At 38.0% G+C, this 13,652-nt stretch overlaps 1 protein-coding gene across 6 annotated transcripts in view; it reads right to left on the reverse strand.

Annotated features, from left to right (window-relative positions):
- Positions 1 to 364: 364 nt before the first annotated feature.
- LOC138578543 (immunoglobulin kappa light chain-like) overlaps positions 365 to 13,652 on the reverse strand; it is a 491,642-nt gene continuing 478,354 nt past the window's right edge. For 3 of the 6 annotated variants that reach the window (XM_069649713.1, XM_069649715.1, XM_069649717.1), the window contains exons 3-4: positions 11,808 to 11,841; positions 365 to 1,333 (exon numbers count right to left, since the gene is read on the reverse strand). In XM_069649713.1, the coding sequence (XP_069505814.1) occupies positions 1,011 to 1,333; positions 11,808 to 11,841 (357 nt within the window). In that variant the 3' untranslated portion in view covers positions 365 to 1,010. Of the gene's footprint in view, positions 1,334 to 7,816; positions 7,853 to 11,807; positions 11,845 to 13,652 lie in introns of all 6 variants that reach the window. The other 3 variants (XM_069649714.1, XM_069649716.1, XM_069649718.1) reach the window with 3 other exon arrangements.

Raw genomic sequence — 13,652 nt, forward strand, 5'->3', positions numbered from 1 at the left:
TAGATATGGGACGATCCGGCTCCTCTCAGGGACCTGTAATTAGTTATGGAACGGTCAGGCTGTTCATGCCAATCGACAGTAAAATGACTTGCACAGCTCTGCTATAGTTCTACCCTATGGCAAAGAGTGATACCCTCATCTTGGCATCACAGGCCTGACCTGCTCTCAGCTCTCCTCGTACTTTCCTGCTACACCTGAAAACCCTGGAACCGTTGGTTGCTGGCTTACATCTAATGCATTTATGAGGATGTTAAGACACACTCTAGAAACAACACATCTTCAAAGACACATGAATGCATTGAAAGCACAATGCATTTGTTATAAACTTTGCTTATTGAAAGGAGTTTTAAAAAAACTCACTCTGTTTGCTTTTATGAATAATTTTATAGTTTTAACAGAGTATTATAAAAGATCAAAACAGTGCAGAACAATGCCGAGAGAAGAAGTACACTATGCAAGTTGCGAGCACAATGAAACAGTGCAGAACAATGCTGAGAGAACTACATTATGCAAGGTGCGAGCACAATTAAACAGTGCAGAACAATGCAGAGAGAAGAAGTACACTATGCAGGTTATGATCACAATGAAACAGTGCATAACAATGTTGAGAGAAGTACACTATTCAAGTTATGATCACAATGAAACAGTGCAGAACAATGCTGAGAGAAGAAGTACACTATGCAAGTTGTAAGCACAATTAAACAGTGCAGAACAATGCTGAGAGAACTACACTATTCAAGTTATGATCACAATGACACAGTGCAGAACAATGTTGAGAGAAGAAGGACACTACGCAAGTTGCGAGTACAATGAATGAACCACAAGGATGGATACAATGTGTGCATGACTGCAGACACACTCCATTGAGAAATATCATTACTTTGGATAGTCTATCCAATAAGAAGACAATCAGCAAGCAAGATGTGCGGCAAAATGTGCAGTACCGGCTGGCCAATAGGGAAGTAGAGATGTTTACTGATGGCCATGCCCAGTATCTAGGTATGGTTCTGCTAAGAGCATTCAGACAGCTTTATACTTCGGGCGGTGATTGAGGTCGAACCATCCTGCTGAATCTGGCAGGTAACCTGCGAGTCCCGCTTAATGTCCGCCATGGTAAGGTAGCTGCTCATGCTGAAGGTGTTGCTTCCGAGATCCCGGGCTGGTTCTCCGGTCACTGCACCCTGGACCATCTTTCTATCCACCAGCCAGTTTACTGTGCCGAAAGGAACTGAGAGATTGCTGATGTGGCAGGTCAGAGTGGGCTGGATGCTTCCACTGGCCACCTCTGGTTGTGGTGAGAAAAGCACTATTTCAGGCTCTGGATAGTTTGCACCTGAAAAATAAACAATATGTTCAGTACGTTTGCGACATTGTATGCACATTATGTATCATCATAGAGACAAAGACGTCAGCTTGTCGTAGCTTGGAGTAGCAATCACTACCTCTAAGTGGAACATACCAGCAAATGCTTTTTGGCAAAAGCACCAGGAGACTGATTTCAATGCAATAGAATATTCAGATGATACAAGAGTGGGAGAAAGCAATGGAGGTGAAGGTACATAGAACCAGATGAGAATGTGCTTGTGGGTTTCCATTAGGGAATTCCTGGTACGCCAATGATCAGTAATTAGAGCTCTAATGATGAAATCAATGATAGGTTAGTCTGTCGCATTGCGTGTGGACATAGAGTGCTCCCACTGCGCTCTTATTAGTAACACATTATTCAATGCCACCACAGAGATTGCGTCAGCAAATAATATTTTCTTCATGTTATTGTCTGTTGCTGACACGTGTTTCGGCCTTTGGCCTTCTTTGAAACCAGACATATACTAATTAGCAATAAAACTAGAATGTCTTGAAGTTTTTCTTATTATATTCTTAAGTTGTAACAAGTAAATAGGTAAAATCCCTGTACCTAGATCTCTGGAGATATCAGCTCTCCTCACAAGGCCGTGTTTCAGAAAAACAAAAACTACATAGGAACAGGTTGATATGACAGAAAAACAGAGTGAGGAAGGGAGAGCAAAACGATTTAAAGAGAGAACGATGGTTTGGGGGGGCAGAGAAAGGCACGCAATATCATATAGATAAGGGTTGGGCATGGGCAGAGCCACTTAGAAACTGGTAGCCAAAGAGCATTAGTGATAAGTAGAAATGTGCACTTTAAAGAGGTCATAGCAGGAGAGATGAGGAGCCAGAGGGGAACAAAGGGAAACAACAGAAGGATGAGAGGAACATTGAAAATAGAAAGCCTCAAATAAAAAAGGAATATACGATATACAGTGACAATCGGGGTAACAAGGAAAGAGCAAGAGCACGAGCCAGGGGAGGCAGAGAGGGCAAGAGGTAGACAAAGAGAGAAATAGAGAGGAAGGTATAGGAGAGAGAGTGAGAGAGCTAGAGGCAACACAGAGGCACAGAGAGGGGTTGCAGATAGAGAAAAAGGAGGAATAAACGACAGCGTGAACTGCAAAGATCAAAAGGGGAAAATGAAAGGGAGAGATGTTCAATACGTGTGTGGGTGTGTGTAAGAGAGGGAGGGCGAGACAGATGGGGGTAAGGAGGCTGAGAAAGTTGGTGAATAGTGAGGAAAATGGAAAGGGAGAGAGATCAGGTGCTGTGTATGGGGAGAAGTGGAGGGAGAATTAGAAGAAATAGGTGGAAGAGAAATATAAGTCTGAGGTGGCGGCGGATAGTATGGATGCAAGATAAAGTGTGAGCAGAAAAGACACTGGATGACAGTGTGAGAGTGGAGGGCTACAAAATTTTAGAAAGATTGATAGTGAGAGAGTGATAGAGAGAAAAAGAGCAAGAGAGAAAGAGACAGTGAGTGGGTGGGGACAAGTGGCTGAGATTGAGGGTGAAGGAGAAGAGAAATGAGTGAATGTTAGAGAATATAGGGGAGACAAATGTAAGAGAGTTATGATAATAGAGGCCTGACAACATGTTTTCTTCTCTTTAGCGAATCAGAACATGTGGAATCCAGTCTCTAACCAAAGTACAAGACCCCATGCTATGCTTTACCTTTGCACTTCTCACAGCTTCCAGCTCTTTAGCCAATCAGAAAGCTTGAAATGGAGGCTCTGCCTGTAAATCCTACATACCAAGCTTTCCTTTGTGATTTGAACACACTGGACACTGGTCTAGTCCATGGATAGGCAAACCTTGTAGCCCGGAACAACCTCTAATAGAGTTAGAGCCCCAACCATCAGGATCTTGTGTTTGGTAGGTGGCTTTCACACTGATTAAAGACACTCATTTTCATATGGGACCCCTAACATGGGCTGCGGTCACCACAATAGAGCCCTCTATCGTGGGCACTAACGTTTCACTATGCGATAGCATGAAAGATTGAGAAGGAGAATACAAATTATTTAGAAAGTTTATAGAGAGGAACAGACTGAGAGGTTAAAAGGAAGGAAGGCATGAGAGAAGAAAGAATGAGGAAAGAAGAAGGAAATAGCCTGAAAATGAGGGAGCTAGAGAGTGGTAGAGAGTTGGGAAAGTAATAAGCAAGCACTAGTGGAGGAGATAAAGAGGAGAGAAAACGGAAGACTGTAAGAGAGGCATGGCGAATGAGGGACAGAAAGAGACATAGAGACTTAGAGAAGGGAACAGTTTAAACGATAGGAGCTAGAGGATATGGTACCCTCAAGGAACACCAAGATACTGAGTAGTGGAGAAGAACATGGCACAATATTGAGAAAGCATGTGAGTCAAAGGAGGAAAGAAAAATACTGCAAGAGTGTGGCGGAGCGAACTATAAGTAGAGTGAAGCAAGTGACGATGAAACTAAATGATCAAAGAGAGGCAGAAAGAAATATGAGAAAAGCAAAAGATGGAAATCTGTTAGAAATCAGGAAAAAAAGAGAAAAAACAATGCAATGGCAAATAAAGAAAAAAATGAACAAAAACTGAAATGAGAAATAGAGAGAAAAAAATGCCAAAATGGAAAGGTGAAAGAAACAAGAAAGAAAGAACAGAAGATAGAATGGAAGGGAGCACTAAATAAATGGTGCATAACCAGAGAGGAACAAATAATGTAGAGCAAGGAGAAGAAAACAAAGTAAGTCATTACAGTGTGTGAGAAGAAAACAATTTGAGCCAATATTGTGCAGTGAAACACGCCCATCTTTTGCTCACACACTATTCCGTTACTGAGAGTGGACCTGCATAGAATCAACCTAACACTGAAATTGTGCAAGGGCATCTTGAACTGCTCACATCCATTTACTCGGTGACTAACAGAAGATAATTGACTGCCCGAATGTTGTGCTATATATGTGCATGTAACATCACAAACATGTTAGGACTTATGCTTAAAGACCCATGTCTGAACTATGATCAATTTTCGCATCACTAAAGCATGCTTACACAATCTAAATTAAGTCACTAAGGGCCTGATTCATGGAATTTGTTGCACGCTTAAAAGTGACTTTGCACTGCCGAGAAGTGACTTTGCACTGTCGGCATACACCCTGATTCATGGAACTGTGCCAAATGACTTTGCACAGATTTTGCACTGCAAAATGCACTTTGCACAGTTCCATGTATCAGGGTTTGTGTCATCAGTGCAAAGTCACTTTTCAGCAGTGCAAAGTCACTTTGAACCGGGCAAATATTCCATGAATCTGGCCCTGGATGTAAAGAAACACTTGAACAGTGACAAACTGGCCCAAGTGGAATCTGGAGAAACCCCCACATGCCTGTGAAGGACCAGTGCGTCTATGACAGTGTAAGTCATAGGTCAGGCACCCATTTTAACATTACAACTAGACTTAACTGTATTTCCTTACATTAAGACTTGTATATTTACAGAAGTTGCATTTTGTGCAGGGATGTGAAAACTACAGCAGTAGCACCTCGTTTTCTTTCACCAACAAGATGCACGCAATGCACTTTAAGAATGTTATCAAGCCATCTCTGAGAACTACATTTCATTTGCAAACGTTTTAAATCAGTGTAAAGTGTATTTACAATACATAGCAACCTTTACAATTCAAGTTGTTAAACTCCAGATTGCTAAATTAGATCATCCCGATTCTAATTTAATAGAGATTGACGGGAAATGGCAGCCTCCCATAAGCAATGTGGAACACACATTCAATGCTGATGTGGACGTTATTAGCCCTTTCAACTGAGGAAGTAGTGACTCAACATATCAGATGCTTTCCAGTGTAAATACACGAGATCTGCCTTTTTTTTAAAATTGTCAAAAAACACACATCATTTTACAACAATGTTACTACTACAGATAAATCTAAGCCCATGCAGAATCAAATGTTTAGTTAAGAGAAAATTGTATTTTCTTTCAAATTAGTACACACTCTTTAGTCAATTCAGGAAAAGTATTCATGCATTATAATAAAAATGGAACATTACACAATAGGTATTCTGAATTATGTCCACTCATTTTACCTATAATGATAAATAAACTTGCTTCTTTGACATAAGTGCAACAGTTTAAGGGAGCAATATATCAAAACTCATGGCTCATTGGAAAATTCAATATTAAAAAATGTTGAAATACATTTCTTAGTGTGTTTATTTATAATGAACTCACACCTTTAACTGAGCATTTTATAGAGATTTTGAGAACGCATTTCGTAGTAAACCTTGTCAATTTGAAATGAAAACTGATGGAACAAAGTGAAGAACAACACATTGCCACAAATGAGCATACACAACTGCTTGTGCCTGTCGCTTATGATTATTTTCGTACCAACATTGTGCTGCTTTAATAAAATCAAATATGTGTGAAATGTCTTGCTTCAAAATCTCTTCCACAAAATATGCTTCTTCACCTAGACATACATGTAGAGAGTAGTAATCAATCATTAGCAACACAGCAATTCTTTTTTTAAATATAAATCAAAGATTAATGAAAATTAAAGAAATGTCTGAAAATTAACCATGCTGACATCAGTATATGCATCTCTGGAAAGGTTTGCCTCCATCATGAATACCTTTGAGTGTTAAACATTTGCAGTTATCATAAACTTTGAACTGGAGAAAGTGGAGACCCATTTTTATTCAACCCTTACTTGCAAACTGAATGCTTGTCTTTTGTTAAATCGATTTCTATCAAGGATCTAATTTGTTTAATCTCAGTCTGTTCCCTGGGATTACATTTTAAGGGTGCACCCCAGACATTAAAGGCTAATGCATTTTAACTAATCAAATGTGTTGGCTATCCATCATCAAGATTACAATTAAAGTATCTCCTTGACACTTGTATTAACTCAGCTTTCTCTTACAGATTAAAGCATATCAATATAATATTATTATTGGATCCTAAATGTCAGTATTAAAAGGATGCCCATCTTTGTGGTTAAATTGGTATTCATTGTATTTGTAAAGAAATGGTATCAAAGAAAATTGTGTTTTTTAAATGTGACTGGCTTGAGGAATCCTAAGTAACTACTTGTTATTTAAGTAAAACAAAAAAATAAGCCAAATACTTTGAATCAATATTAATAGTTGAAATCAAGAGATTAAGTGATTTCGTCCATCTTCATTGTAAAAGTCAGTTAGCTTCTTTGACTGAAGGTCCACACACTGCATAACCATTTAAGCAACTTCATATGAAAACCCCAATGTGGTTGCAAAATCTAGTGCATTATTTCTTAACAATGTTATTAAGGTCCATTTTGTGGCAAGTTCAAAAAATGTAGAGTTTTCTTTACAGCAATGTTAAATACATCCTGTCAATATTAAATTAAACAATGAGTAGTGGTAAGAGAATATTTTGTTTTAATATAATAGTGAATAATCATATTTTAGTTAAATTGCCAATATGTACCATCTAACAGCACAAATCACATTTCACTAGTAGTGATGTCAACTGTTTTAACCATTTTATCTGTAACAGTCAATTTGCTTCTTTCACCGAAGACCCACACAGTGGATAAGGATTTAAGGCACCCCGTTTCAAAACCCTGCCTTACTGGTTGAACGTTAAACATGGCAGGGGAGAGCTGTTGAAACCAAATGATTGGTAATCATGAAAAGCTTGCTTTTTATTCAATTGATGTCTATCAAGGATCTCATTTGTTCTGTCTCAGTCTGTTCCCTGGGATTAAATCTGTAGGATGCACCCCAGACATTAAAGGCTAATGCATGTTAACTAATCAAATGTGTTGACTATATATCATCAAGATTCAAATTAACGTCTTTACTTGACATTTGTATTAACAAAGCTTTCTTTTACAGATTAAAGCATATTTACATAATATTATTAATTTGATCCTACATGACGGTATTAAAGGGATGCCCATCTTTGTGTTTAAATTGGTATTCATTGTATTTGTAAAACAATTGTATCAAAGAAAATTTAGTTTTTTTTAAAATGTGACTGGCTTGATGACTCCTAAATAAATAACGACTTGCTTTTTAAGTTAAAAAATTAAACAAGCCAAACATTGTACATCAAAGTTAATAGTTGAAATCAAGAGAGTAAGTTATTTCACCCATTTTCATTGTAGCAGTCAGTTAGCTTTTTTGACTTAAGGCCCACACACTGGATAATCATTTAAGTAACTTTGTATTAAAACCCCAACGTGGTTGAGAAATCCAGTGCATTATTACTTAACAGTGGTATTTAAGGTCCATTTTGTGGCAAGTTCATAATTATTTTTTACAGCAAAGTTAAATAAATCCTGTCACTATTAAATTAGAAGATGAGTAGTGGTAAGAGAATATGTTATTTAAATATAATAGTGAATAATCATATTTTAGTTAAATTGCCAATATTCACCAGTTCACAGCAAAATTCACATTTCACTAGAGGTGATGCCAGGTGTTTTAACAATCCTACCTGTAACAGTCAATTTGCTTCTTTCACTGAAGACCCACACAGTGGCTAAGTGTGTAAGGCACCCTGTATCAAAACCCTGCCTTACTGGATGAACATTAAACATGGCAGGGGAGAGCTGTATGAAACATTCAACAACTAATAATTAAGTATATCCTATTCCGAATCTTAAGAATAGTGAACACACTCTTGTAATTTAACAGATGCAGTTTTCTTTCTTTAAATTCAATGGTTAAACCATTTTTTTAAATATTATTTAGAAAACAAAGTTCTGAAAATGTCCTTTATATTACTTGGTATTTTCCGGTTGCCTGTTTCTATTTTAATGCAATCAATTGACAAATCTGGTGAATATAGTTTTAGACCAATATAACCAAAACCAAATATGTGGGAAATGTTTTAGTTCAAAATATCTTCAACAAAATATACTCTTCTTCCTGGGAAGCATCCTATACATAAAGAAAGTACTAAACACCTTCAATATAGCATACATTAAGGGGACTTGACACAATCTTATGCATAACTCAAGGGTAAATAAATGTTCTAGGTAAACCTGCACATTTACAATGTTGCCAGATATCAGTGCATCCTTCTCTTCAGAAACTTGCCACCATGAAGTACACTTTTGGGAGTGAACAGTTTTTTCCTGCATTATCTTTGAACTGGAGAAATATTTAAATCTACTCTACTTCAATTTACATACACTTACAGGTTGATTTGTAATCATGAAAATTTTCTCTTTTGCTCACTTGATCCCTATGAATTATCTCAGTCTGGGAAGTGCATCAAGCATTAAATATAAATGTATTTTAGTTAATCAAATTTTTTGGAAGTCTCAGTTCAAGCTTCTCAAAAATGTATGACATCTTCTTTGCCTTACAGATGAATATATATACATATATATATATAACATACAATTCTTAATCCGATACTACATGAAATCATTATAATACAATGTGATAAATCTGATATTAATTGCATTTGTAAAGCAAATTCATAGATGACAATTGTATTTTTAGATATGATTGTGTGCATAATTATGCATTAAAAATTACTCACTGATATTTAAGTAAAATTATTAATAATTCATAAGAATGCACATCAAAGTTAATAGTTCACATCAAGGGATCTCAAGTGCTTCCACCCTTCTTAGCTGCAAACATCAGTTGACTTTTTGACTGAAGACTCATATAGAGGATACCATTAAACAGCCCTGTGATAAAAACCGGGTCACATTGCAAAATCCAATGCATTATTTAATATCAAAGCTCATTAAGATCCATTGTATGGGAAGTTTTAAAAAATTGTGAATAATTTACAGCAATACAAAATGGATCTTGTCAATATTAAATCAAATGATGAGAAGCAGGAACATTTTTATTTTGCTTTAAGATTACATAAAATGATTAAATGGTAATCAATTTGAGAAGTTTCAACTGCCTCACTGCTAACAGTCAATTTGCTTCTTTGACTGAAGGCCAACGCAGAGGCTACTGTTTTAGGGAACCATGCAGCAAAACCCTGCCATGTTGAATGAAGATTAAACATGCCAGGTGAGACCAGTTTTATGCCGTCAACAAATGAAGATTACGTTTATTGGGTAGGTTTGTATGTGCCGTTTGTTTTGGGACTCATAGTATCTGTTTCTGGATTTGTTGGTGTGTAAAAAAGGGTGAGTGGTGTTAAGGTCTGTCATTTATTGCCTCCATATGTACAGATTTCTTTAATTTCTTACTACTATCGGCCATATGGTAGATCTAAGAAAGGTAAGATGACTTGTAAATGATGTAGGTTGTTTTCTTTCTATGTATTTCTGCTTAGAAAATACAAAGGCCAATGAAAAGAAGATACTTGAGTCAAAATTAGCTTATCGTTCGCCAACAATATTTCAATACAACATTAAAAAAAGATTCTATCTGCAGCTCTAAAATATTGGTGCTAGGTGCTTGCCACAGATCCAAGTCATCTTACCCTTCACCATCCGCTCTTCTTTCTTCGTAAAGATTGGATTGAAATATGTGTATAGAGTATCAGAGCCTTTGCAGGGATTCCAACAGAATCATTCCAAAGTAATCTTTTCACAGGTTTTAAGTAAAACTATTCTTTTTAAATGAAATGTTTGCCGATTGGCATTGAACTGAACTCCAGGACTAGTGAAGAATAGCCCTCCTAAACATGTTTCCATTACTTTGCGATACTTCACGTAGTGCATAGGCATGTACGTATGAAGTACTTAACAATGTTTTTCAGCAATATGCTCATCTACAGAACAGGAAAGAAAATATGAGTGAATACCATGTAAAGTGACATAAATACGCGTCAAACTCAGGAAATGCCTAGGGACGATTTATTACTGGTAATTACCCAGATTCTGGCAAACAGATACACATTCTGCTCCCTGTGTCCAATAAACTATCTGTGCAGCTGTCCTACTTTAATCAAAAATATAATTGAAAGCGGTAAGTGGGCACGGGGGCTCATTCGAGCCACATTAGTTAGCACAGGTCTAGGATTTTATGATTTCGAGTGGTCAATCAGTGGGTCGGTGTTGGCTAAGAGTAGTGTTACTGATTTCGTGTCCAGTAGACAGAACATTGAAAATAACTAGTTCTTGTTTTTATTCAGCTAGTGAGGATTGCATATTCTGCTGACACCTATTGTCTGAAAGCTTCCCAAAAGATGGTGGTTTCCATCATAATTCTTGAGGTGGCCCATTAGCTGGGATGGACAGAAGGATACTGGGCAAGTAAAGCATTCATCTGCTACTCGTGAGAGATTAAAAAATAATCTGTACAAGGTTATCAGCAAGGACTGAGCCACCCCAACCACTGGGAGTAGTTCTACAAAGTGCTATCACCTTAAGTCTGACATACACAAGTTGTGGGCTGATCAATAATGCCCAAGGCTATTCTATCAGGAGCAACACTTTTGAAGACTCAGGTTGTTAAATGTTTTGGTGTGTGCTGCATATGCACAGTAAATCTTTTTTTCGGACCCACACATTGTCCTTTGTCTATGGACTTTAAACAAGAGGCATCTGTTCACCATGGGTAAAAGAGTGCGTGTTTGTGTTCCTGCAATCACAGTACAAACAGACCAATAGGCAGTGTGAATGGCTTGCTTGCAGGTCCTATGGACGAAATTGTGTTTCGCACGCTGCGCTTCTCTGTGCATTCAGGTCACGTGAATGATGCGTAACTGACACATAGGGAAACCCATGAGGTCAAGCAGATTCTAAGGGGTTGCCCCATCTTTCAAATGTTGGCGTTTGACAGTTGATTGTTATGCACTTACGCAAACTCGTGCCATACACAGAGGCACGTTTTCACCAGCTGCACGTGAAACTGGGGAAATGCGTGAGATTTACACGAAGTAGACCCCACTGGCACTCAGAATAACCTTGCATCAGTACACATCTTCACACACGACTGCCAGAGGGAAGAAACTGTGGAGAAGTTCTATTTAAGGGATTTTTAATTATTCCGGTCTTTAAAATGGTTTAAGGGTAGATGTGAACATTTCAGTAGCGTTTGGTAAAATTAGGTCTTTAAAAGCCATCATGTAAAATAACGGCCCAGAAAGAAGATCTTGAACGTTGACGGTAAACGCATGTCATTTCAGATTATAGAACTGCAATCTTTCACGAAGAAAAGACACATCCTTTGCCCTTTGCCTTTTGATACACATTGCACCACGAGAGACTGCTCCACGAAGCCACAATGGTTCAGAGAGGCACTGGAGCTGTTTAAGCTTGTGCTCAGTTCTCATACGAGAGTTGAGGATCAGAGAGAAGGCATATATTTTTTTTACAACATTTGCGAGAGTAGCCACAACAAATCGGAAACATTCCCAGCAAGAAAAATCTAGTATTCTTCCATTGTCTATTTTTGAACGGTAAAGTGCCAGAGAGGAAAGCGAATCAAGTTTTTAGAATTCACGAAAGATCACATCAAAAAAGTTGTATATGGCACGAAAGAAAAAAAAAAAGATGTACCTGTGACAGTCAGCTTGCTGGGTTGGCTGAACACGAACACAGTTAGACAATCTATATAAGACCCTATGCAAAAACGATGAGCAGCCGACCCATGAAATGCCCAGCGCTCAGGAGCAGGAGGATAGCCTGCTGTACACTTTGGTGACATAGGGTCTGCACCACCGCCTCCAATTAGAAGGGGACGCGTGTGAAGGAAAAGGAAGTGAAACAAAGAACATGACTCAGCATCATCAACATTCTCTCTGCACTTGCGCGTGCTGAATGCTCAGAAGGCCTGGTAGGACCACCTCTCTGTTTCATTGCTCTATTTGCCTTTCATTCCCATGTTCCCTCCCCGATGCCCGGTGGATGCCTTGAAACAGAATGTATTTGATGTGTATGCACCTTACAGATGCACAATAAATAAAAATAAGAAAAAAACTCTATGCTGGGTGGGCTTTCTCTGTAGAAAAAAGTCCCAATATTACCGCCTTGCAAGAGTTCTGTGCTTCGTTGTTTCTTAAGGGAGCTGTGAAAATTCCTTAGCCTAATAACAAGGCGATATCTCCTTCTACAACATAGCTGTGTCTGGTAAAGTCGAGTAGTGGCACAGGGCAACTGAAGCAAAGGCCTGTGCAACTAGACAGTTGCATGAGAAGTTCCAACCCGGTTTACTAAGTCCTTTATACTTGTAACGGTGAGTTCTCTTGAGTCTATTATATCATCCTTGGGAGAAGCATTTCTGTTGGGATGGACATATCTTCCTTGTCAGGGTGAGCGGACTCGGGATGGAAAACGCTATTCTCATTTACATCTACTTGGACTGCAATATTATGGAGAGGCTGAATTTCCGTGCAACAGTAATATCGTCTATGAGAGAATGAGTTCCATTGGCGCCATTATATGATCCTGTCGAATTGTGACTCACTAGTGTTATAATGTTTTGTTTCTGTGGGTGAGTTTGCTTGGCATTTTAATGATGGTCCACATGAGGATGAGTTCCATGGGATGGGCAGTATCCTCCTTGTAAAGGCCTGTGGGACAGGTTATATCATATCCATGTGAGGAATGGTTTCCGCTGCAGGTAATATCGTTCATGTTAGGTTTAACTAATTTGAAATAATAATACTAACCCTGGTTTTTAAACTATTATATTTGTGTGGAGGTATTCCCTTGGCATTGTATTACAAAAAATCAAATGAGGTTGAGGTCCATTATGTTGGTAATATCATTCAGATGAAGGTGAGTTCCATTAGTACATACAATACTATGCTTCTGTGGATGAGTTTCCTCTACATTGGATTAGCCGTGTGAGACTGAGTTCCATACGCGGGTATCACTAGGATGGGTAAAATCATCCACTTGTGGTTGGGCTCCAGGGATGGGTGATATCTCTTGTGTAAAGTTAAATCCATTAGAAATGTTAATAGTAACACCAGCTGTTTACTGTGAATTTGAAAGTACACAAATGTTATGAGTTCTGTAGACATACCAATTGAACTTGAAACAACAGTTATGATTTTGTACTTTTCTTAATTATGAAATGGCAAATTTTTCATGTTATTAAAAAAAGAATCTAGGAATTATATATATATTGTCAGAAGAAAGAAGAAACGGGCAAACCATTAATTGACTGAAAAAATAGAAGAGATGTTCAAGGATTTAAAGATACGAAAGTGATCCGAAAGATACGTATTTAAAGATACGAAAGATACGAAAGTGTTCCTGTAGATAAAGTTACAGTAGCCGAGTAGATAATGTATAGTCGACTGTCAGAATACCTAAAGGTAATTATACTGTATTAGGAAGAGCATACAAAGATCATAGGACCAGAGCATTGCATCCAGATGAAATGAATAAGAACAT

Source organism: Ambystoma mexicanum, chromosome 1p (assembly GCF_040938575.1).
Source record: "Ambystoma mexicanum isolate Mex_15411 chromosome 1p, UKY_AmexF1_1, whole genome shotgun sequence".
In the NCBI taxonomy this organism is placed as follows: domain Eukaryota; kingdom Metazoa; phylum Chordata; class Amphibia; order Caudata; family Ambystomatidae; genus Ambystoma; species Ambystoma mexicanum.